General features: G+C 39.5%; 2 protein-coding genes across 5 annotated transcripts in view; both read right to left on the bottom strand.

Moving 5' to 3' along the window:
• Nucleotides 1-6,665, bottom strand: part of LOC108255726 (deoxynucleoside triphosphate triphosphohydrolase SAMHD1) — a 37,985-nt gene extending 31,320 nt beyond the window's left edge. The window contains exon 1 of the mRNA XM_053674255.1: nucleotides 6,577-6,665. The gene's annotated coding sequence lies outside the window, so the exon portion shown is untranslated. The remainder of the gene's footprint in view (nucleotides 1-6,576) is intronic.
• Nucleotides 6,666-15,818: 9,153 nt separating this feature from the next.
• Nucleotides 15,819-26,617, bottom strand: part of LOC108255725 (deoxynucleoside triphosphate triphosphohydrolase SAMHD1) — a 60,268-nt gene continuing 49,469 nt past the window's right edge. For 2 of the 4 annotated variants that reach the window (XM_053674248.1, XM_047150032.2), the window contains exons 5-14: nucleotides 22,662-22,729; nucleotides 22,263-22,451; nucleotides 21,735-21,835; nucleotides 21,474-21,585; nucleotides 21,285-21,376; nucleotides 19,974-20,077; nucleotides 19,154-19,302; nucleotides 17,673-17,726; nucleotides 17,099-17,203; nucleotides 15,819-16,056 (exon numbers count right to left, since the gene is read on the bottom strand). In XM_053674248.1, coding sequence (XP_053530223.1) covers nucleotides 15,913-16,056; nucleotides 17,099-17,203; nucleotides 17,673-17,726; nucleotides 19,154-19,302; nucleotides 19,974-20,077; nucleotides 21,285-21,376; nucleotides 21,474-21,585; nucleotides 21,735-21,835; nucleotides 22,263-22,451; nucleotides 22,662-22,729 — 1,118 coding nt within the window. In that variant the 3' untranslated portion in view covers nucleotides 15,819-15,912. The remainder of the gene's footprint in view (nucleotides 16,057-17,098; nucleotides 17,204-17,672; nucleotides 17,727-19,153; nucleotides 19,303-19,973; nucleotides 20,078-21,284; nucleotides 21,377-21,473; nucleotides 21,586-21,734; nucleotides 21,836-22,262; nucleotides 22,452-22,661; nucleotides 22,730-26,617) is intronic. The other 2 variants (XM_053674246.1, XM_053674247.1) reach the window with 2 other exon arrangements.

The raw sequence follows: 26,617 nt of genomic DNA, 5'->3' as shown, positions 1-26,617 counted from the left end.
CAAACACTGAACATTAACATTGATGTTTATTGTATTTGTTTACAAGGTAGAACAGGTTAATGGTTATTTTTTGCAAACAGTCTGTAAAATTAACTGAAATTATTACATTTAGTTTATCAGAAGGTAAATTAATTTGTCATGGTTCACAATATGTTCCTAAATTCTATCATAATTGACCAGCTCAAGTTTTCGCATGCCTACTTGTGTGTTATATTGTGGCATGAGAAAACTAAATAAATGTGAAAGTGCAATAAAAATATGTTGTCACTAAAATCAATTAATAATTGTGATAAATAATCGAGATCTCAATATTGATCAAAATAATCGGCATTATCATTTTGGCCATATTCGTACAGCCCTAAAGAATGATGACATGGCTCTGCATCCTCACTGATCAACAAAATCTTGCATATGTAAAGTCTGTGAAATGAGTGAAAAGAATACCAAGGCATGATAACATTTACATGAAGCCACACCTACCAAAACTCTCTTTCACACTATCCTCCACAAGTCATGTTTTAAGAACACCTTAATTTGAACATTATGGAAGATATTCAGTGATGCAGTGACCCAGTTACAGTGATCCAGTTACAATTCCTAAAAGCTGCTTCGTTCATTTTGGTGCAGACTTTACATGTGCTTTGTGCTTGGGATATACAGTCTACAGTTATGCCCTTCTTAGTGTGCATGTCCACACAAAAATTTATGTAATCAGTTGTGTGATCTCTCTGTCTTATCTAATCAAGGAAAGGCAGAGGACTGGTACAAAAAACAGATCTTTCAGTAGATTTGAAGACTACATGAGAACTTTATTAAAATTCAAATACTAACCTTTATAGGTAAGGTGGAAATTGCTCATAATCTTGAATAATGATCTAGAATAGTATGCAGTATACAGTTTCTGCCTTGGTGATGAATGCCATTTCCATATACAGTATTTGTTTTCATCCTCTTATTTGGTTTCTGCCCATATGTTTTGCATTGATTAGTCTGCCTTTTAATTTCTATGTGTGATTGTTCACTGCAACATATTATCTTATGTTACTAGTTACTTTAAGTCTGAACCTTGTATGCAAGTATGTACTAATATATATATATATATATATATATATATATATATATATATATATATATATATATATATATATATATATATATATATATTTGTATGTATTGTCGCGACGGACCGACAGCTTAATAAGAAAGTTGCTCCTTCCCCGACTGCCGCGCAGGCACGAAGCGGGCAGCCTCGTGCCAAACACACCATCATCCGGAAGGACCGTCACGGTGGGGCGGGACCGTCGAAGAGGACGGCTAAGATACAGACTATGTGAGCATTCTTCAGCAACATAGAGGTATTCCGACCTTTAGCACGATGCCACCATTACACTAATCTCTCTCTCTCTCTCCTTCTCTCCCCGAAAAACCCCCTCACACTCACACACACACGCCTCCTCACTGCAGACAGCACCCACATAGAAAAATAAAACCCTAACCACTGGATCACTAAAACCTGCCTCTTGGGAGTCTGTGCTCAGCCCTTCCCCGGGCTAATTCCCTTACACTGGTGGAGGATGCAGGCACGAGCACAGACCCGCCAACAATAACAACCACTAAGAAGAAAAAAAAAAAAAGAGACAGAGAAAGAACCATGGACCCCGCACTGAAACACCTGCTGGAGACTAGCATCCAGCAGCAAGCCATTACACAGCAGCTCACCGAAAGCCTTCAGGTCGCAACCCAGATGCTGGTTGACCTGAGGACCGAGACCCCCGCTGCCGTCGTACCCCTCCCCGACCCGGGACGCGAGATCCACCGCCTGCTGCCCCCCCTGTCCCCCAAGGATGTCCTCCTATTAGTACCCAGCAGCGCCTGTAAGTTCCTGGCCCGGTGGCAAGGCCTGTATACAGTCCTCGAGAACCAGGGCCCCGTCAACTACCGCCTGCAACAGCCCGGTAAGTGCGTGGAGGAGAATCTCTACCACGTGAACCTTCTAAAGAAGTGGGTGGAACCGACACCAGTAGTATCGGCGTATGTGGCCCGGGACACAGACCATGGCAAGCGTACCTTGGTCGGTTTGAGGGAGGACCTTACCCCCGCCCAGAAACAGGAGCTCACCGAGTTGGTAGACCAATTCTCTGATGTGTTTTCGGCCTCCCCAGGGATGACACAGCTGGTCCACCACGAGATCAAAACTCCTCCCGGCGTAGTGGTAAGACAAAGGCCCTACCGTGTTCCAGAGGCCCGGCGCAAAGTCATCAAGGAAGAAATTGGACGAATGCTGCAGGATCGCATCATAGAGGAGTCCAGCAGCCCCTGGTCCAGCGCCATCATCGTCGTGCCCAAGCCGGACGGAAGTATGTGGCTTTGCAACGACTTCCGGAAGCTGAACCAGGTATTGGAGTTCGACAGCTATCCCCTCCCCCGAGTGGACGACCTCATGGAGTGACTGGGGAGGGCCCGGTTCATATCTACCCTGGACCTGACCAAAGGTTACTGGCAAGTTGCGCTAGCGCCGGATGCAAGGCCCAAGACGGCCTTTAGCACGGCCACTGGCCACTGGCAGTACTGGGTTCTCCCCTTTGGGCTACACGGGGCACCCGCAATGTTCCAGAGGTTGATGGACATCCTCCTGCGGCCCCACCGCACGTTTGCAGCTGGCTACCTGGACGACGTAGTTATCCACTCCTCCACATGGGCAGACCACCTGTTTCATCTAGGGGAGGTCCTGAAGGCGCTCCGGGAGGCCGGCCTGACAGCCAACCCCAAGAAATGCCACCTAGGGCTGACTGAGGCCCAGTACCTGGGATACCGCATTGGCTGGGGGATGCTGAAGCCACAAACAAAGAATATCGAGGCCGTAAAGGACTACCCTCGACCCACGTCAAAGAAACAGGTACGTGCCTTCTTGGGGTTGGCGGGGTACTACCGGAGGTTCGTGCCTAACTTCTCTGCTGTAGCTTCCCCCCTCTCAGATCTCACAAAGAAGGGCCAGCCAGACCGGGTTAGGTGGTCAGCCGATGCAGAGAGGGCCTTCCAAGCCCTGAAATGTGCCCTCACCAGCGCGCCAGTACTGCGCAACCCGGACTTTGCCCTCCCATTCACGGTGCACACCGATGCGTCCGAGACCGGGCTTGGCGCAGTTCTCTCACAAACCTTCGATGGAGAAGAACACCCGGTCCTCTATATCAGCCGGAAGTTGTCCCCTGCTGAGAGGAAATACGCAGCCATCGAGCGAGAGGCCCTGGCAATAAAATGGGCCATCGAGGAGCTGCGGTATTACCTGGCTGGCCGGCACTTCATCCTCGTAATGGACCACGCCCCCCTACAGTGGATGGCCAAGGCCAAAGACATGAACGCAGGGTAAACCGCTGGTTCCTTGCCTTACAGGACTTCTAATATCAGATCTAGCACCGGGCGGGGGCCCAACATGGTAATGCAGATGGGCTCTTGCGGCGAGACACACTCTGGACCCACCACCGAGCGGCAGTAGGCTCAGAGCTGAGGGGGGGTATTGTCACGACGGACCGACAGCCGGCGCACATGATAAGAAAGTCGCTCCTTCCCCGACTGCCGCGCAGGCACGAAGCGGGCAGCCTCGTGCCAAACCGGAAGGACGGTCACGGTGAGGTGGGACCGTTGACTCTACACCAGCCGGCGACTGGGGAGACCATCGGGAAAATTCCACCACTCAGGCGACGGCGGAAGAGTATAAAAGGACGCTCTTCCGCCCGTGCTAAGGACGGCTAAGATACAGACTACGTGCGCGTTCTTCAGCAACATAGAGGTATTCCGACCTTTAGCACGATGTCACCATTACGCTAATCTCTCTCTCTCTCTCTCTCTCTCTCTCCCTCCTTCTCTCCCCGAAGGTTCGAGTGCGGACGAGTCCGCCGGATGGTGAGATCGCCTACGGCGGTGGATGACGGCACGGGAAAACCCCCCACACACCTCCTGGGAACCCCGACAAGCCCTCGGGAGCGTCGCAACGCCAGCCACACCCCCACAAAACCCCCTCACACTCACACACACGCCTCCTCACTGCAGAGAGCACCCACATAGAAAAATAAAACCCTAACCACTGGATCACTAAAACCTGCCTCTTGGGAGTCTGTGCTCAGCCCTTCCCCGAGCTAATTCCCTTACAGTATGAATTTTTATTATTATTACATTATTAGAAGGGCTCGAAGGTGGCGGCCCTTCAATAAGCTCACAGATGAAGTTGAAGTCTTCAGGTTCAAATTTTAAATCTTCATGATTTTCATCTTCATAATATCTACTCATCATCTTCTCCTTAATGTTCATCTTGTTCTCACTGCCATTTTGGGTCAACAGATCAAACATTTTGACTGATTGTGCTTCATGCTATACCATAAAAATAAAAATTCAAAAAATGGCTGACATTGGGGTTAAAAGGATTGCTCTTCTCTTGTTCTCATCCTACCATAGAAACAGAAACCAATTTGTTCAGATAAAAAGTAATTTTAGAAAAACAAAAGTAAAATGTAATAATCTGAAAATGTGTAAGAAAATTAGGGTCTGTGCAAAAACATCTGGTAATTACTATGTCAAAATACTGTAATACACTGTAATACACTATTTAGTATAGATGTAGATATTCAATTCAATTATTACTAGACATCAATAACTGAGAAATGAAACAATCACTTCTCTTGATTTTTATTTGTGTCAGCTGTGAAAAGATTTTGGAAACAATTTGAGAAATTGGCTAATTATATGCTTCCTTTTATATGTAACTATAATACATGTGCAGACTAGCTATTAAGCTTTCTGAAAACCGTAGAATTAATAAAAGTATACATTTATATTTTTGGTGATGGTTCCCAGTGCAATGTGACATGGGGCTTTGGCATTTTGATAAATCAACCCAAACCCATATACCTGGTTTGACAGATTTAAACTATATTTTCTCATTTGAAGAAAAACTCAAAGAAAAATATACATGTAATAGACTGTTATTCAGTTTTCAGACAAGGTCAGTGGTTGTGTATAATGATGCATGTGACTTTCCCCTTTCATGTTATACACTACAGATGTAACTAAATATGAATACATTATTCAGATTGAACAGACAATGTGTTTTAAACAGATACTCATACAGATAGAAATAGGAGGCACAATATTCTTGAAAATATGCCAGAAGGGTATTTGCTTGAGACTAGTATGCTTGAGCCTGGGCTTAGGCGGGATGCAATATAAAAGTTGCACAGGCAAGAGCGTTTTACTTGAAGGGCATGAGTAGGAAGTTTGTGGGACAAAGACCACATTCAATAAGACAATATAAATGAGTAACAGTATTTTTAAATCATCTATAATCAGTAGATTTATCTAGTACACCCACCTAAACACTGCCTTATTTGGCTCCAAAATAAAACAATTCTACTATATTTCTGTTCAAACTGGCCTAAAAGTCATAATATGTTTTTATTTATATATTATTCTTTCCACCACTTGATATAGCCCACACAGACCAGGCGCCTATAACAAGCTAATTTCTACTACATTTTGGGCAACTAGGTCTGAGTGCCTCATAGTAAGCCAGTTAGTCCCAACAGCTATCCCACAAATAAGTAAATAAAGAAATAAATAATTATATTTAACTATTATAAAATAAAAGTTCAGATAAGAAAGACAATGATAACTGATCAATGATTAACCCATAAGAATAAGTTAAAAACAAATAATTGTCACGTATCAAGAAACTCTGGACTCCACTTCCCATCAGCCACTGCACTGCACTAGTTGTCACATGACCACCTGCACCTGATTCACATTTTAGTTAATAATGTGTATATATAGTCCTTGTCTGCACCATTAGCTTGTCTTTTGTTGTCTTAGACCCCTGTGTTCCATGTTTCTTGATCTTGTTAGTTTATGTTTAGTTTTGCCACAGTATTATGCCAAGTAGCCTTAGATTCATGTTGTTTATGTCTCAGTGTTTTGTTTCATGCCACAGTGTTTTATCAAGTTGTCTTAGTGTCTTTGTTTCTTAATACGTTGCTTCAATAAAAGTCATTACCTGCACCTGCTTCTGGCTCAACCTTGAATTGTGACAATAATCATTCAATAAGTGATTACTGTATTATCAGAAGAAGTAATTAGATTACACCCAACTCTGCTCCTAATACATCTGAGTTTTTAAAAATCTGGAGATTTTACCAAATGCATTTCAGGATAAAAGTCATTGTTAAATGGTAGAGCAATCTTACATTGAGCACTCTCTTTTCCAGTTCCAAAATTAAGATGATCTGAATTTTGCTTGTGATGCTTTTGGGAAACTCAGTCCTAATCCAATCTTTAATTACTAAACTATGTTTTACTATGTTTTAAAGAGTTTACTAGCAAACCTTATATTAAGGCATTACCACATGTGCTGTTGCTGGCAGAAATCAAGAGTTGTGGCTTGTAAATGCAACAGAAGAGATAGTGACAGAATTCTGCTATTCAAATTTGTTGAAGCTACTATTACTATTCCACACTAATACAGTACAATTCACCAAAACCAAACTACATATAATGTACAGCAACAGTAGAACATGATAAACGTTGGCTTACCTTTGGCTTACAGCTTGATGCTATGAAACAGGTGAGCAGAGTGATGCATATATAGCCTAACAGACATACTATCTGGACAATCCCTTGTTTGTGGATTTGGTTGTGGCCTTTCCCTGTGAAAACCTAAAACATGGACACATACTACACTGCTGAAAATGTGGTTACAGGCAAATACTTATTTGCATGTCAAAACAGTGTATTAGAATAAGAGGAACGAGGGCCAAATCACGTCAAGTTTATTTATCATTTGCACAGTACATTCAGTCAGGATATGCAAAACATACTTTTAAAAAAAACCTGAAAAGAAAGAAAAAACAAAGCAAAGAAAAGAAATACTTTATTTTCCTATCAGAAAATAGTTTTCTTGGACTCAGCATGCATTAATGGCTTACAACGACAAGTTCCACTACCTGCCAACCTGACATGTATACATTCCTAACAGTTTTGCCCACCAAACAATATTTCATAGCCCAGTATTCACAGTATTGCACAGTTCCATCAGTATTGCACAGTTCCATCATTATTGCACAGAATACAGTATAGCATAATGGTGAAATCACAGTATTGCACAGTTCCATCAGTATTGCACAGAACACAGTATAGCATAGTGGTGAAATCATAGTATTGCACAGTCTCAATACTATTCCATGATCCCAGGAATCTCACAGTTCCAGTATTACACATCCCCAGGAGTATTGCACCCTCCCAGCAGTTTTTGCACAGTTCTTACAACCTTGCTTATTAAATTATGTGTTGTTTATCTCATTTTCTGTTCTTGTTCTCTACTTGTTTTTATTTTTTTCTTTTTCCCCTTTTAAGTAGTTTGCACATCTTCTTTTAGTATTATTCCCTGGTTTTGGTTATGACTTTGTCTTACGATTTGGATTCATCTGGTTGTGTTTTCATGATAAACTCGTACTGCAATTACACCCATATCCGCCTACCTTAACTGACATAAAGCTACAGGGCAATAGTCTTTTTTTTTTAAAACAACTTTTCTCTGGAATTGTTCCAGAAGTCCAATTAATATTGTAAAATAGGGACCCAAGCTTGGGTCACATACTCTGTAGAAGTCTTCAGTAGTAGAGTAGAAATTCCATCTGGACAGGTTAAGTTACTTTTGAACTATTTTCAGCTATATCCAGTTACAATTCCTAAAAGCTGATTCTTTCATGTTGGTGCAGACTTTACATGTGCTTTTCACTTGGGATATACAGTATACAGTTATGCCCTTCTTAGTTTGCATGTCCACACAAAAATTTATGTAATCAGTTGTGTAATCTCTCTGTCTCATCTAATCAAGGAAAGGAAGAGGACTGGTACACATGGTGCATCTGACGGGTAAAGGAACTCACCCAATCACATCCTATATGAGATTATTCAGATATATACACAATATACACAGAGCGGTTCGAGAACTGACTCCAGCCCAGAACGATTACAGTGGAAAATGTCTAATAATGTAGCTTTAAATATATTTAAGAGGAGCAGACTTCAAACACTGAACATTAACATTGATGTTTATTGTATTTGTTTACAAGGTAGAACAGGTTAATGGTTATTTTTTGCAAACAGTCTGTAAAATTAACTGAAATTATTACATTTAGTTTCTCAGAACGTAAATTAATTTGTCATGGTTCACACTATGTTCCTAATGTCACGATTCCCCCTTGAAGCACCGTGCTCTAAGCGCGAATGCGCGAGCACCTGCTTTTCCGTTGTAGACTGTAATGACATCTGGACACGTGTGTTTTGTTTATGTTTCTGTCATGTCTCCTCCCTGTTCTGTCATTGGCTGGGATTTCACGTGGGTCTGTATTGCTCTCAGCTGCTAGCAGTTTAGACGCTGATCATGTCTGCATACATACCGCGCGCCTCCCAGCACACAACGCGGAAGAGTAATGTCATAGAGTTAGTTTAGTTCGTATCGTAGTCATAGTCAAGGTCCATGTTTAGAATTAGTTTAGTTCGTATAGTAGTCATAGTCACAGTCACGTTCCATGTTTAAAGTTAGTTCGCGCAGGATTATCCCCTTCCAGTTTCTCGTCATAGTTCGTTTCTCGTTTTGTTTATCGACTCTGTTTTCCGTGACCACGACCTAGATTCCAGCCTTGCCCCGTGTATGCCTGTTTGCCAATCACCTGACCTCTTGCATGTTTGTGGATTACGTTTTGGATCACGTTTTGGATTTGTCTGCCTGTCTCTCTTTCAAATAAACAACTATTCATCCTGCACTTGCATCCATCCTATCTCTGCTCCGTCACGATTCGTGACAGAATCTTCCGCCCAAATATGGATGCAGCAGGAGAACGGAGGAGATGCAGAACCCGGAAGTCGACGCCAACCGTCCCCGCTATGGACTCAGTCCACTTCCCACAATGGACATTTATGGAGCTTCCTGATCCATTTGACGGATTTTTCGGTGCCCCTGAATATTTTCTGGTAGACTGTCAATTCTATTTCACCAGCCTGTTAGACCCTAAGCCAGAGGAGAAGCAATGGCTCCGATTCATGTGGTCCCGGTTCTTTGGACCAGCCCGTCAATGGGTGCAGCTCAAACTGGATAAGCACTGTAGGAACATGGACAGTGTAGAACAGTTTGTGGGGGAAATCATGATGCGATCCGGGAGTCCGGAGGCGAAGGACGAGCTAGAACAACTTCTCAGGGGGGTAAGTCTGGCAGGCAAACCTGCGCTGCCGTTTACCCACTACTACAGGCAAACTCATGCAGAGCTCAACTCTGAAATCCAAGTCAAGTCTCAAGTCCCCGAAATCCAAGTCAAGCCTCCAGTCCCCGAAATCCCAGTCAAGCCTCCAGTCCCTGAAATCCAAGTCAAGTCTCAAGTCCCTAAGGTCCAAGTCCCAGTCAAGTCTTAAGTCCCTAAGGTCCAAGTCCAAGTCAAGCCTCCAGTCTCTGAAGTCCAAGTCAAGCCTCCAGTCTCTGAAGTCCAAGTCAAGCCTCCAGTCTCTGAAGTCCAAGTCAAGCCTCCCGTCCCTGAGGTCCAAGCCCAGTCTCACGTCCCTGAGGTCCAAGCCCAGTCTCACGTCCCTGAGGTCCAAGCCCAGTCTCACATCTCTGACGTCCAAGCCAAGTCTCCAGTCTCTGACGTCCAAGCCAAGTCTCCAGTCCCTGAGGTCTGAGCCAAGACTCCAGTCCCTGAGGTCTGAGCCAAGTCTCCAGTCCCTGAGGTCCGAGCCAAGTCTCCAGTCCCTGAGGTCTGAGCCAAGTCTCCAGTCCCTGAGGTCCGAGCCAAGTCTCCAGTCCCTGAGGTCCGAGCCAAGACTCCAGTCTCTGACGTCCGAGCCAAGTCTCCAGTCTCTGACGTCCGAGCCAAGTCTCACATCCCTGAGGACCAGGCCAAGTCTCACATCCCTGAGGACCAGGCCAAGTCTCACGTCCCTGAGGTCCAAGTCAAGTCTCACGTCCAAGCCTGCTGATCCAGTTGACCAAGCTCTGCTAATATCCAAGCCTAATGACCAAGTTCTGCTCACGCGCCAGTCTGCTGACACGCCCAGCCAAGTTCTGCTCACGCCCCAGTCTGCTGACATGCACAGCCAAGTTCTGCTCACACCACAGTCTGCTGACACGCACAGCCAAGTTCTGCTCATGCCACAGTCTGCTGACACGCACAGCCAGGTTCTGCTCACACCACAGTCTGCTGACACGCACAGCCAAGTTCTGCTCACGCCACAGTCTGCTGACATGCACAGCCAAGTTATGCTCACGCCCCAGTCTGCTGACATGCACAGCGAAGCTCTGCCCATGCCCAAGGTTCACCTGGTGACCTCAGATCCTCAGCCCCCCTGTTCAGCTGAGGTCGTCGCTCAGTCTTCCTGTTCAGCTGAGGTCGTCGCTCAGCCTTCCTGCTCCATGGCAAATATCGTTCCCCCCTTCTGCTTCGAGGAGACCCATGCACCTCTCCCTGGCCGCACGGAGACCCACGCTCCTCTCCCTGGCCGCACGGAGACCCACGCTCATCTCCCTGGCCGCACGGAGACCCACGCTCCTCTACCTGGCCTTACAGGGGACTTCGCTCTGCCTTCCAGTTCAGCTGGGGACGTCGCTCCGCTTTCATGCTCCGATGAGGATGTCGCCCTGCTTCCCTGCTCTGCCGAGTACAGTGCTCTGTTTCCCTGCTCCGCTGAGGACGTCGCTCTGCCTTCATGCTCCGCCGAGGACGTCGCCCTGCTTCCCTGCTCTGCTGAGTACAGTGCTCTGTTTCCCTGTTCCGCCGAGGATGTTGCTCTGCCTTCATGCTCCGCCGAGGTCGTCGCTCAGCCTGCCTGCCCGGCTGCGGATGTCGCTCTGCTTTCATGCTCCGCCGAGGACGTCGCCCTGCTTCCCTGCTCTGCTGAGTACAGTGTTCTGTTTCCCTGCTCCGCCGAGGACGTCGCTCAGCCCTCATGCTCCGCCGAGGTTGTCGCTCAGCCTGCCTGCCCAGCTGAGGTCGTCGCTCAGCCTCCCTGTTCAGCTGAGGACGTCGCTCAGCCTCCCTGTTCAGCTGAGGACGTCGCTCAGCCTCCCTGTTCAGCTGAGGACGTCGCTCAGCCTCCCTGTTCAGCTGAGGATGTCGCTCAGCCTCCCTGTTCAGCCAGGGTCGTCGCTCCGCTTCCCATGCGCCGCCAAGAACACCGTGCAGTTTCCTGGCTCTGCTTGGGACATTCAGCCCAGGGGGCCGGGGCCGCCAATGCAATGGGATGACTCATTGCACTCCAGGAGGAGTGCCTTTGGGGGGGGTTCTGTCACGATTCCCCCTTGAAGCAGCGTGCTCTAAGCGCGAATGCGCGAGCACCTTACGGTCCATGTTTAGAATTAGTTTAGTTCGTATAGTAGTCATAGTCACAGTCACGTTCCATGTTTAAAGTTAGTTCGCGCTGAATTATCCCCTTCCAGTTCCTCGTCATAGTTCGTTTATCGTTTTGTTTATCGACCCTGTTTTCCGTGACCACGACCTAGATTCCAGGCTTGCCCCGTGTATGCCTGTTTGCCAATCGCCTGACCTCTTGCATGTTTGTGGATTATGTTTTTGCTTGTCTCTCTTTCAAATAAACAACTGTTTATCCTGCACTTGCATCCGTCCTATCTCTGCTCCATCACGATTTGTGACACCTAAATTCTATCATAACTGACCGGCTCAAGTTTTCTCATGCCTACTTGTGTGTTATGTTGTGGCATGAGAAAACTTAATAAATGTGAAAGTGCAATAAAAATATGTTGTCACTAAAATCAATTAATAATTGTGATAAATAATCGAGATCTCAATATTGATCAAAATAATCGACATTATCATTTTGGCAATAATCCTGCAGCTCTAAAGAATGATGACATGGCTCTGCATCCTCACTGATCAACAAAATCTTGCATATGTAAAGTCTGTGAAATGAGTGAATCCACATCAAGCCAGACCAGAACTTTTTTCAATTGCTTTAATTTCATTATAATTTACAGACCTGGGTCAAAGAATACCAAGGCATGATAACATTTACATGAAGCCACACCTACCAAAACTCTCTTTCACACTATCCTCCATAAGTCATGTTTTAAGAACACATTAATTTGAACATCATGGAAGATATTCAGTGATGCAGTGATCCAGTTACAGTGATCCAGTTACAATTCCTAAAAGCTGCTTCTTTCGTGTTGGTGCAGACTTTACATGTGATTTGTGCTTGGGATATACTGTATACAGTTATGCCCTTCTTAGTGTGCATGTCCACACAAAAATTTATGTAATCAGTTGTGTGATCTCTCTGTCTAATCTAATCAAGGAAAGGCAGAGGACTGGTAAACAAAGCAGATCTTTCAGTAGATTTGAAGACTACATGAAAGCTTTATTAAAATTCAAATACTAACCTTTATAGGTAAGGCGGAAATTTTTCGTAATCTTCAATAATGATCTAGAATAGTATGCAGTATACAGTTTCTGCCTTGGTGATGAATGCCATTTCCATAAACAGTATTTGTTTTCATCCTCTCATTTGGTTTCTGTTCATATGTTTTGCATTGATTAGTCTGCCTTTTATGTTCTGTAAGTAAGTAAGGTATTTATCAATACAGTACAATTAATAAAAAACAAACTACATATAACAGCAAGAGTAGAACATGATAAACGTTGGCTTACCTATGGTTTCTGGACAGTCCCTTATTTGGGGATTAGCTGTCCTCCCCAGTGATACACCTAAAACTTGGACACATACTACACTGCTCAAATACACATTTGTCATGTCAAAATAGTTTACACATGTCGAAATAGTTAATTAGAATAGGAATGAGGGCCACATCAAGTCAAGATTTTTATCATTTGCACAGTATGACAGAATTATTATGCAGAACAGAATATTTAAAACACATGAAAAGAATCCCTTCTTGAGTACTTTGCACATCTCCTTATCATTGCCTGGTTTTGGTTACGCCTTTGGATTTGGATCTGGATTTGTCTGCCTGTGTTTTCATAATAAACTTTTACTGTTGTGTAATCTCTCTGTCTAGTCTCTGTTGCTTCATTCAAAATCATCCCAGTATGTAGACAGAAAACACCCTTTCAGTTTGATTATTCCATTCTCTTCCCATATAGTCACGGATTTACCAGTGGCTTGCTCCTTTTGAGAACAGTCCTGTATGTTGGTATAAGATGAACTGCATTGTAGTCAGAATTTGTTAGAGGAGGTTTGGGTTTTGCAATGTAAACTTTTATGCTGTTGCCATATCATTTGTCTAAAATTTTACTGTCCTGTGTCTCACACATTTAAGAAAGTCTTACAGTGATCAAATCAACCAGAAATGAAAAAAGGGTCACCAGAGTAGCACTCTGATTTTGGATACAGTCTGATACAATGGACAGTGCTCTCACTGTATTACCACTGGGTGGGATATACACCATGCAAATGATAATGTTCCCAAGAAGACAGAACAATTTGTGTATATATATATATTGTTAGCACGTTCGCCTCACACCTTCAGGGTGTGACCTCCAGGGTCCGGGGTTCGATTCCCGCCGGGGCCATGTGTGTGCCGAGTTTGCATGTTCTCCCCGTGCTGTGGGGTTTCCTCCGGGTACTCTGGTTTCCTCCCCCAGTCCAAAGACATGCATGGTAGGCTGATTGGCGTGTCTAAAGTGGTCCGTAGTGTATGAATGGTTGTGTGAGTGTGTATGTGATTGTCCTGTGATTATCCTGTGATGGACTGGCACCCTGTCCAGGTTGTACCCCACCTTGTGCCTGATGCTCCCTGGGATTGGCTCAAGGTTCCCAAGCGTCACTGAAGAAGGAGTCAGTGGTAGAAGATGGATGGATGGATACAGTAACAAAATAAAATAAATGGAATGTAATTCAAGAGACTTAAAAGATATATGTTTTAAGACAATATTTCCAAAATCAAGAAACTTATTTATAGATGACACCAGTAGCCATCTAATAATATTTGACTATATTTACTTCGGTTATTGTGAAAAGAGAGATTTAAAATGATACCTAAAAAAAGGTATCCATACACTATCAGAATGTATTATGAAGCTGGAACACAGTGCTTCTGTGCATCAAACTGAGGTCATAAGTGGTCTGTAAGCTATATGGGGCAGCAGCTAAAAAAATGTAAGCATATTTAATTTCATATTTACAGAAATTTGGAAGAAAAATGGTTTAATTCTGGAGCTCACTAAGGCAAGGTTTACATTGGGCTACTGGAACAAACCAGTGAAAAAATTAAAAGAACCGGCATGAATAAACAGACTGGAGTTTATAGGTGATCTCCACCATTTCGGACGAGTGTTCTCTGGTAAGATTAAACAAAAAGTGAACTGTTTGGACAGAGTGATGGAACCATTCCTGTAACATTACCTCTAATGTAACACAATGGCTTAAAGACAACAACGTGAAAGTATTGGAGAGGCTGTCACAAAGCCCTGACCCGTACCCCACAGAAAATCTGTGGACTACCCTGAAAATTGTGTCCAAGCGAGGAGGCCCACAAACCTGTCTGAGTTACACTAGTTTTGTCAGGAGGGCTAAAATTCCAGCACAGTATTGTGAGAAGCTTGTGAAATGCTACCACAAGATTTATCCAAAGAATTAAAAGGCAATGCCAGCAAATGCTAACAAAGTGTATGTAAACTTTTGACCCATTGAAAATCTAATATAGTAAATATTATCAGAATAAAATAAAATCAAAAATAATCTTATTACTTATTTTGTAATGACCTCGAATGGGGAAAAAAGTACCTAATTGACTTACATTGGAAACAGGAAATGTAGAGTAACAGGAAATATGTGGATATATACAGCGGCCCAAAAAAATTGGGGGGAAATATTTAGCTTGAAAGTGTGCTTGGTGTATCTTTCTTTAATATAAATGCAATTTAGTTTTGACATCAAATTGTAATGAACGCCATTTCCCTGTATGATTTCAGCCTCAACCTTGCCCAGATACACACACCGACAGCCCCGCCTCGTCTGTATGCTAACACCTGTGATTCATTTCCCAGCTCATCAAGAACACTACAATACACATTATACTATCCTCACCTTTATTGCACAGCATTGCACCTATCATGTGCTCTTGCCCCACCCCATCCCCCCACCTCCGACTGAGCTACAACAGACACGCAAATTATGATATTTTTTTAATCACACAGTTCTTTCATCACATAGCCAATGTCTTAAACGTTTTATTTCATTTAACTTTGTATATGCTAAAATCTATCCCTCTACCACAAATAAACCCCCAGATCAAACCATATTAAGTAAGTATTACCAGTTATAAGAGAAACATGATTATATTACTTGTACTAATATGTGATTCAGATTCTGTAACCTGCTAAACTAAGTACATGAAATAAAAGGTAAAAAAAAAATGCAAAAAAATTAGTGATAGCACACTAGATACTTGTTAGTTAATTAATTTGCTTTGATGAAGTTATTTTGAGGAATCATTCTTTTATGATGAACAGTGTACTAAAGAGTGTAAAGTATCACAATCACTCATAGTGTCAACTACATGAAAAGTTAAGGAAAAGTCCAAAAAAGAAACCTACCCTACATGTAAAGTACAGAAAAACAAACAAACACTATATGAATTTCAGTTAAAAAAAAATCCCTGCATTCACCATGCACAAATTAGTTTCTTTTCTCTAGATTATTTATCTCTAGTCCTTTGCCTGATCATCTTGAAAGAGAGAGTACAGTAGAATATATGATTGTATAGAATAATCTGGGATTTGAAAATTGATCCCCCCCTCATTGATCAGTTTATAAAATTGACATTTGTTTCAACAGCATTACAGCTTTGCTTTTCAGTTGATTCTTTGCTGGAATCCTCTATTCTTGACTTCTGCTTGATTCCTAGCTTGATTTTTTACTTGATCCCTCACTTGGTTTTTCATCTGATAATCCTTTAGTGGGTGGGTTTTCTGGGAGCTTTGGAACACCTTTGTAGAAAAGCATCACCTTGATTTCAGCAAAGCTTTTGGGCAGAAGGTATGAAACCTGCAGAATAGCAAAAGAGTTAATATTTTGAGACTGTTACATAATATTTCCCAAGCCCCACACAATAGTAATGCATGGAGAGTGTATGCAGATTGTCACACACTGCTGCCTTTTGTGTTTTCGATTTGACTTTGGATACAAAATCAATACTTTGACACTGATCGGGATTGGAAGAGGCTACATTTTTTTTTGGTCATACTGTTGTGGATTCTGGGCAAGAACGGTCAACATCACTGTCTTCAACTACTGATACCACTGAGACTTTACTGTAGATTTGCCTGAAGTTTGCAGAATAGAGAGACATGTTCTAATTAACTAAAAGGACTTAGTTTAATGATGGTTTGATAGTGTGTGTGTGTGTGTGTGTGTGTGTGTGTGTGTGTGTGTGTGTGTGTGTGTGTGTGTCTGAGAGAGAGAGAGAGTATTATAGTGCATGTGTAAGTATGATAGTGTGTGTGTGTGTGTGTGTGTGTGATAGCTTGTGGCAGAGAATATGATAGTGTGTCACAGCTTCTCTCTCTCTCTCTCTCTCTCTCTCTCTCTCTCTCTCACACACACACACACACACACACACACACACACACACACACACACACACACACACACACACTGGGTTTCAAAAATTCAGTTTATCGGACATTTCATTGCTGTGTTGTGGTTATTATTTTGGTATTGCAAGAAGCTGAACTATTCACCCCTAAGTGTTCAGAAACCAAGTCATTGTTAGTTTTAATTGTTTTTTTTTTTTTTTTTTTTTACATATTTGATTATTGAATGAGGTTGTAATGTGTGTCCAGTGTGAACTGGCCTTAATTCCATTTCAGCATGAAATTTAGGAGCACCATCAGCCATTACCCCTCACAGAACAGACATTTTATTCCTAAAAGTCATTTCAGACCAATCATGAATTAGAGAACACACAGACAACCTGTGCATTAAAATGTAAAGTTGACTGTTTTTAGATGCAAGTTATATAAGTACAGTTTTGGATACACCCTACAATGTATAAGAGATAAATCATAAAGATAATACACATATCTACCTCATGTTCCTCCAGTTCCACTGCTGCGTCAGGGTTGTTTTTCCTGTAGAATCTGAGATGTTTGATTGGATCTTCCTCTTCCTTTCCATAATTTAATTTGGCAGTCTATAATGGATGAAGACAAAAAGTCATAAATACTTTTTAAGCAGTATGGAACAGTCCCAATGTAAAATGCAGATTTTGTAGTAAATGAAGAAATTTAAGACAGTTACTTTTTTTTTTTTGCTTACATTTTTTCCATGCACCTGTTGTAGGTAGTGTACAAACTTAATGGTGTAAAAACTTAACTATCTTCTAAAAGAGCAACATCAGACATACAGTATGTACATCGCATTATTGTTATTGGAGTTTTGTCTCATGCTAAAGTAAAAAAAAAAAAAAAAAGGATGTTATGATTCTTTATTGGTTTCTGTAGCCTATAGTGGCTTTAAAACCCTTAAACCTGAATATCTGACAGGCTGTATTAAAAAATAAATAACAAAAAATAGAATGTTAAAAAACAAAAAAGCACAAAGTCCCAAAATCTTAAGGCACTTAAAATTATAGGAGTTCTATATTATTTTTTGTCACTTACCTTGACAGTAAGTTTATCTTTGTCAGATTTTTCTTCTATCCACTTCTGCCATTTCTGAAAGTTTGAAGATTGACACACACACACACACACACACACACACACACACACACACACACACACACACACACACACACACACACACACACACACACACACACATACACACACACACACAGTTTTCCAGAATCCTCGATCAGTTACCATGTCAGCTGAAGAAACTACAACCTCCATGACAGCAACAACTGATTACCTGATTTCTAATAACACACCTGTTTGGTGCTCTTTGGATTTTACCTCTGATTGCACCACACCTCAACATTTAACACGACTGAAAAGTGCTACATATTTAATGATAATGAAATTAGTATGAGTTTTGCATTAGTGCTGAAAAAAACGTAATCAAAAAAAAAAGAAAAAAAATCCATTGCTAATAAGGAATGTAGCTAACTGACTATCTAATGTCCTGTCTTCCTGAGGCCTGCTTCACGAAGCCGGTTTTGGTGGCTTCCCAGGTAAGTTGGAGTTTAACTCTGGTTTGTTGGTCTCAACAAGGTGTTGCTTCGTGAAACAGGCCTCTGGATAAAATCAGTAAAACACAAAAGACTGAGTGACAGGTTTTAGGTTTTCTCTGGATTTCAAAAAACAACTTAAAACTCAAAATTTCACTCGCATCGGTTTTCTTTGTTTCCTCCAGCTATGTCTTCACCACTTTCTATTAACACACACACACACACACACACACACACACACACACACACACGCCTTATCATTTTGCAAGTGATCCTGATCATCTAAATAGACTAGAATGAATTAGCATGTCACTAGCATATGGCAAATGCTGAAAATGGGCAAAATACTAATAAGTGTTTAAAAGTTCAGTATTCAGTAATAAAAACTGGTAATTTGGTAAACAATTGTAAAAATGAACACGTCTAACCTTCCTTTGTTTAAGAGTACCCAACTATTGTTCATCATATTTTTTTGGGCATTTTAATTGAGATTAGTTCTGTATTCATACAGAACTATGAATACAGAACTGTTTTAATTACATGTCCTTAAATATTTATTATGTCGTATATTTAAATACGTTGTTAATTGCCACAGTGTTGCTTGTGTTTGCAGTAATGAAATACAATTACTTTTTTTTATGAATTAAGAATGTCAGGGCATACATTTTATCCATTTATAATTACAATTAATGTTCCCATTTTTATTTAACATCTACAGGCTGAACACTGTATCGAGTCACCCTCAGGTGGGAAAGCAGACAGGCGTCTCCTCTTTATCCCACTAAAGAGTAGCCCATCTGTGGCTTAGCTGATACCTGGACATGTCTCTAATGCAAGTACATTGAATGTAACAATACTGCCTTTTAACATTTCTGTTAGGAAACTCCTACATAACCCAGTGACAGTGGTGTTAAAGATAATTTATAATGCTACATTAACGATTGCAGTCAAGTAAATATTAATGTAACTAACCTCTTGCTTTTGTGCATCGTTCAAATCTTTCAGCTCATCGGACTTGAAGATTCTGCTATCAACAAAGCTGTAAAGATCACGTTTCTCAATTCTATTAATGATCTCCTTTGCTTTTTCTGATGAGCCCTTGATTTCCTGAAGAATGTTATCTGTAAACAGAAGAGGAAAAACTAAAAAAGACTCTAATCATAAACATCTGAGATTCTGAGCTGACAGGAAGTCTACAGAAACTCAAATAAACACTCTTTTCAACCGTGGTGAGCAGAAAAGCATCTCAGCTTTTCACAAACAGCAAAACTTGAGATGGATGGGCTACACTAGCAAAAGACCACATCAGGTTCCACTCCTGTCCAAGAACAAGAATCTGAGGCTATCATGGGAATCCAAAACTGAACAGTTGTAAAGAGTGACAATTTGAGTTTCTATTTCCTTCCTGGCAGCTTGAAACAATCTGGCCATTTCCCTCTGACTCTCTTATCGACAAGGTGTTTCCACCCACAGAACTATTACTCAGTCACAGAGATCACACTTTTTCTTCATTCTGATGTTCAGTGTGAAAATTAACTGAAGCTCTTGACGTATATCTGCATGTTTTTTTTATTTTTTTTTTTATTGTGCTGCTGCTACATGATTGGCTGATTAGATAATTGCATGAATGTGCAGGTGTACAGGTGTTCCTAATAAAGTGGATGGCGAATGTATATGCAAATAGGTCACAAAAATCCCAGTCTGATTTTATGCCAAATTGTTTCAGACCATGATAACACAGGTTCATGTATTTATGGTAATGGGCAACTTTAGAAATATTTTAAAAGAGAACCTGTGAGTTTCAGGTATGTTGCAGGATAATTTACTGCCTCAGAGATTTTCATGCCATCCAGCTTAAAGTCATCTTCATCAGCTGCCAAAAGTGCGTCAACAATCCTGAACAAAAGGAAAAGTCATGGTGAAAACATGTATTCTTATAGCATACAGTTCTGCTCATAATCTCATATACCCACGGCAGAATTTGTAAGATGTTTACTTATTATTATTATTATTATTATTATTATTATTATTATTATTATTATTATTTTAATATATTATTTAGACATATTATAATAGAATTGATCATACAATAGACATTTCCTTATTTATTAAGTGTTTAGATGAAGCTATTTATAATCACATACATTTCCATGTATTCTAATAATCATAACAACTGAAATTACACAAATGACCCTCATGAAAAGTGTTTACATACACTTATTTTGAGCCTGTCAATTTGAAGGTTAAGAATCTGTACCTGTGTTTTGTTTGATTGTAATTAGTGCATGTGCATGAACTGTCAGTGTGTTTCTAAGTTTTTAGGGAAACCTTGTGCATTAAGTCTATGCCTGTACTCAATTTGCTGGATACTAAAATATGGGGAAAGCAAAATAACTGTCAAATGATCTGCGGAAAAAAGTAATTCAACATTATAAATTAGGAAAAGGTTATACAAATATATCCAAAGGTTTGAAAATGCCAATCAGCATTATTCAAACTTCCAAAAAGAAATGTAAAACCAGTGGTTCTGTGGTTACCAAGGTGAGATCATGTAGAAATTTGTGACATGATTGCAAAGAAAATTATACGAGATGCAAAGGAAAATCCTCAAGTAAGTCCTACTCAAAAACAGGCTCATCTGAAACAGAGTTGGGTGGCTGTTTCTGACTGTACAACAAGGAGGTGCTAAACAAAAATGGGCAACATGGTAAAGTTACCATTAAAAAAAAAGCCATTTTTTATGGCACCACCATGAAACGTCCTGCTTGCAATATGCAAAAAGCATCTAGAAAAACTTCAAGAATTCTGGAATAAAGTAATTTGGAGTGATGAGTCAAAAATAAAGATTTATGGTCAGAAACATAAATGTTATGAATGGCGAGGGGTCAACATGGCCTATAAAGAGAAATACATTGTCCCTACCAGTGGCGCAGGAAATTCAGAGAAAATTGATGGCAAGATAAACTTATAGTCAACATAAGGAAAATAAACTTATGATCAGAACTGTAATTAAATGAAAGGGGAGAAATCAGTGTTATGCAGTTATCTTTGCTTAAATCACATATGATAATGTAGTATGGCCTGATTGTAAAGGTGAACTCACATCATTTCAACTGCCACCTTAACCCTGTGTTGGTAGGCATTGTAGTGAAGCAGGTAGCGGACATGAAAGAGTTCATACATGTTCAGTGCTTCCTGAAAGACACACACACAAAATATTCAGTATGGTTTTATATCAGCATGTTATATCAAATATAAATGTACTTTATAATAGAAGTGATTCCACACTTACCTTATCTCTCATGCAGATCTGCTTTTCACCGTCCTCGTTGGTGGAAACTCGTGCAAACATCACAAAGCGCTCATGGGAGAAGTTGCTTTTCATTCCCAGATGGAGGCAATCTCTGGAAGAGGAAATATAAATATAGCTTCTACAATACCAGTCCCTACATGTATTGGAAAATAAACTTTGTACATAATTAAATAAGAGCAAACATGCACTTGCACACATAAACATGCATACGTAAACAATGAGTGCAAGTCCACAACTCACCTGCTGAAATAATCCATTTTGTCGACATCAATACCTGTGCATTCATTGGCCACAATCTCATATAAGTAGGGATTGTCCTTGCGTCTTTGTTTGTCTCGTTTCTGTATTAAATAAAACAATAAATAAAATACAATAAACATAGCTATAACAACATATTAATTTCATTTTTATCATACCCACACAACCCAATATTTGAGTGTTCAGTACATATCTGTAAATAAGTATTTATTAGTGATTATTTTACTTAATATTGTTTATTATTATTATTATTATTATTATTATTATTATTATTATTATTATATAGTAAACATGTTATTATACTTTATTTATTATTATTTATTATAAATATTAATATTCATCTTTTAAAATTTATATTAAATCTTTGTTTTGACATCTTTATCATTTTCATCAAATACTAAAGTAATTTATTATTATTATTATTATTATTATTATTAATATTATTATTATTATTATCATCATCATCATCATCATCATCATCATCACCATCATCAGTCATAATAATCATACTTCAGTTTCAGTCTCTTTAGTATCTTCAGCTGAATTAAGCTTTTCTTTGCTATAGATGAGCTCTTTGATAAACTTAATGTCATGTTTTTCCAATTTATAGTCATCTTCCATGATTTTCTTAATCGTTTCATTCTTCTTTCCGATGTTTTTGATCAGCTGTTCAAACATTTTGACAGATGCTGCTTCATGCTACTCCATAAGAACAAAAAGAAAGGAATTGGTTATAAAATTAAAGGTATAACATTTATATGATTGTACAAGGATTCATCGGAATTCGCCACATTTTATTTGTTCAGACTTAAAATGTATTGAGATACTATAAAAATTATAAATATTTATTAAAGGCAAAAGGTAATTATCCACTTTACTGATTTGCATGCAAAACATTAGATTTTTTACCTTCCAATTCAATTCTGGTTTTACCTCCTTCATGAAAACCTCAAATACATGAGAGAAAGGGCCGTGACCTTAATTGAAAAAGTAGGCAAGAGGCTTGATTAACTGTCAGAATTAAATCCTTATTCAAGCTTTCCTAGTAATATAAAATAATGTTTAAGATATATAACAGGATATTACACAAGAGTCAAACAAGCAATATCTACATAGTGTCATAAAAGTCAGGAACCAATGGGAGGTAAACTACATATATGTGATTTTGACACTTATATATACAACAATTTCATCCAATATTTATGCCATTTTTGTTACAGGTGAAAAATGGCATTAACATTGGATGAAATTGTTGAAATCTTGGTAGTTCTAGGTACTCTCATTGGTTCCAGAATTTTACACCCTGTATAAGAAAGAAAGAAAATGGCAATATTTATAAACCTGCAAAAAATGTAGGAAACCTTTCATTGATGTTAACAAGGTAACATTGTAAATTTTTATGGAATTGGAGTGCAATCACAAATATGTTTTTTTAAACAGTAATTACATTTAATTTTAAAAAAATAGTAATGAATTTCTTTTTAAATGAATCAGCAGTCCAATGCATGATCAATCGAAAATATATTTTTTAAATAATTAGATTTCAAAAATGTGCACACAATTTCTGTACATATTTTTATGTAAACAACATTGATAAACGAGGATTCTGATTTGAAGGCTGCATATGCCTGTATCTGACAGGATTATAACATACTTTATATGTCAGGAATAATGATGTGTTTCATTGTGCGTGCATGATCCACAAAGATCTTGGATCCTGAGCCATGGTTACTGTCTGCTTGGGGTTTCACATGTTTTCCGTGTATATACCAGCCTCACAAAAAAAGTGTCTCTTTCCAGGATAGACTCCAGATCCACTGCCACAAAGATAAAGTGTTTACTAAATACAGTCCCCTTTGAAAGTATGGGAATGGCAAGGCCAATTCTTTTGTTTTTGCTATATACTAAAGAGATTTGGGCTTGAGATCAAAAGAGGAATGAGACAATAGATCAGAACTTTAATTTCCTGATATTTACGCCAAAATGTGTTAAACAATTTACAACATGGCACCTTTTTAGGTGAGCAAAAGTATTGGAACACATAGTCTTTAAATAAATTGAAGTAAATGACACTTATTTGGTTGAATATTCCTAACTGCATCAAGACAGCAACCCACTGACATCAAGAAGCATTTTAATTATTCCTTTCTGATGCTTTTTCACTCTTGTAGCGCAGCTTCTTTCAATAGTTGTTTATTTTATTCTATTTATTTATTTACTTATTTATTCTATTTTTTTTTTTGGGGGGGGTCTCCCTTCAGTCTCCTCTTCAAGAAGTGCTGCTCAATTGGGTTAAGGTCTGGTGATTGACTTGGTCAATCTAAAACCTTTCAATTTCCCCCCTAATTTAGTCCATTGTTGTGTTGCCAGTGTTCTTTGGATCATTGTCTTGCTGCATGATGAAGTTCCTCCCAATTGGATTGTATGTATTTCTTTGTAAATTAGCAGAAAAAATGTTTCTGTAGACGTCTGAATTCATTCTGTTTCATCATGAGTTACATCACTACTAAAGATTTGTGAGCCTATTCCAGAAGCAGCCATGCAAGCCCAAGCCATGACACTACCTCCACCATGCTTGACCAATGAGCTTGTATGTTTTGTTTTTTGATTCTCTTTGTTAGTACACCAGTGGTTTCTTTTTTTTTTCAGAACATTGTACTGGCTATGCGCAATGCTTGTACAATGGCTCTGATTGATTTTCCTTCTTTTCTCAGCTTCAAAATGGCTTGCTTTTCTGACATAGATAGCTCTCTGATCTTTATGTTGGTTTATCCATTTTAACAACAAATGCAGTCTTCAAAGGTGACACCCAGGTCTCAAACCAAGAGTAGACACGCAGACCTATTAATTCTTTAAACAATCAATCTAACATGACACACCTGGGCAACAATAAAACATGTGACTGTCAGTGACATGTTGCAGTATTTTTGATCACTTGAGAAATGTGTGGGTTAAAAAAAATGTGCCTGCAATTCTGATCTGTTGTCTCATATTTATCTTTTTTATCTTAAACACAAATTTCCTCAGTGTATAGCAAAAACAAAATAATTGTCTTTGCCATTCTAATACTTTCAGAGTAGAGTGTATGAATCAATAAATGAATGAATGAATTTTCCAAAAGGAAGGCACAAACTTTTTAACTGATTAATAAAAAAAAAATCTAAATCGTATCTACTAACATAACCCATTTGAAAATAATTGCTCTTTGTTATAATAAAGGAAAATGTGTGAAAACATTTCCACTCTCATGCTGCAGTTCTCAGGCCATATCCTAGTTCCCAGTGCAAGTACCACTATTTCTATGTTTTGTCTACATTGTAATGTAGATTTTGTTGTGATCTCCACTCATGTCTTATAATTCATTGATCTCCCTATTGTGTCCTTAATGTTTACGCCTGTTTTGTTTCAGTTACTGATCAGTTTGCCTATTTATATCCTTGTGTGTCTTAGTTTTAGTGTGCAGTCTTATCGTGTTATGTTAAGCATATGTCTAAGTCTAAGCCTTTGTTCCCTTGATCCAGTCTTGCCTAATTATTTTTTGTTACTCTATCTGTGCTTGCTTTCCTGTTTACCAATTATGGATTATCCCTGTGTGTTGCTACCTGTCTGTGACCCATGACTGGAATTATGATGACGATCATTGATTTATACACTTGCATCTTGCCTTTCACTCACACATGTCATCGTTTGGTGTGTAAAACATGCAAAATTAATAACATTAGCAAAAAAAAAATTAGTAAGCTGATTTACTAACAGGGTTCATGAGATTCATAGGCATCTTCATTTTATTTATGGCATTTGGCAGATGCACTTATCCAGGGTGACTTATAAATCACCTCATTTACACAACTGAGCAGTTCAAGGGTCCAGCAGTGGCAGCTTTGTGGTGCCAGGATTTGAATTCTCAACCTTCCAATCAAAAGTCTTAATCACTGAGCCACTACTGTCCTAATGTCTCTAATGCTGCAAAATACTGGTTCATGTCAATGCAGATTCATTAATTCTGCGCTGATGTTATGAAGTCTGAACATCATTTTTTTAACAGTGATTGTGTGCGAATTAGTATGACCAATGTTGAGGTATTAATTTTGAATTGCATTTCCAAGCCATTTCCATCGGTTAAATGTACAATTATACAGTTTACCAAGATCTGAAAAATGATTAAGCTAATCTGTCTTATGCTTTAGAGTCTGAAAACAATAAGAAGCTTTTTCAAAATGATGACTTACTACTATTATGTCAAGGCTGATTCCTAATGAAATATTCCACACATGTTCAGACTTCCAGTGACTTATTCATAAATTACAGCTGCAGGTCATCCAAACATACATGTTTTATAGTCTTATTGTAGGTTTTTTATTTTTATTTTAACTACTCTCACTGCCTTTAATTGCCTTTAATGTTATACTTGAGGTTTTGAGTAATCTTAGTAACTCTTTTCCTAAATTCCATAAATTTTGTTTGGCTATTTCACCTGAATGCCATAATGTTATTTTCATTCTGTCTTAAAGTTTTATATATATATATATATATATATATATATATATATATATATATATATATATATATATATATATATATATATATATATATAACATAAATGCAGCTGGAACCCTTCTGCAGGTAAAGGCTTATTTAGTGTATGCTGCTCCACACAGGTGAGACCATCAGTTACTACTGTTCACCATCAGAAAGCCACTCAAAGAACACCAGAGGAAAAACCCAGGATAAGAATTCTACAACACCTTAAATAGTCCCACCAGTGTCTGCTTTTAGCAAAGCATCTTGATGTTTAATTCACCATATTTATTTCATGTTAAGATGTAGAAATGAATCACTACATTCTGACATTTTCCACTGAAAAG

This window comes from Ictalurus punctatus, chromosome 22 (assembly GCF_001660625.3).
Source record: "Ictalurus punctatus breed USDA103 chromosome 22, Coco_2.0, whole genome shotgun sequence".
Classification (NCBI taxonomy): domain Eukaryota; kingdom Metazoa; phylum Chordata; class Actinopteri; order Siluriformes; family Ictaluridae; genus Ictalurus; species Ictalurus punctatus.
The sequence above is the reverse complement of the archived record's forward strand: the minus strand, read 5'-3'. Positions and strand labels throughout refer to the sequence as shown.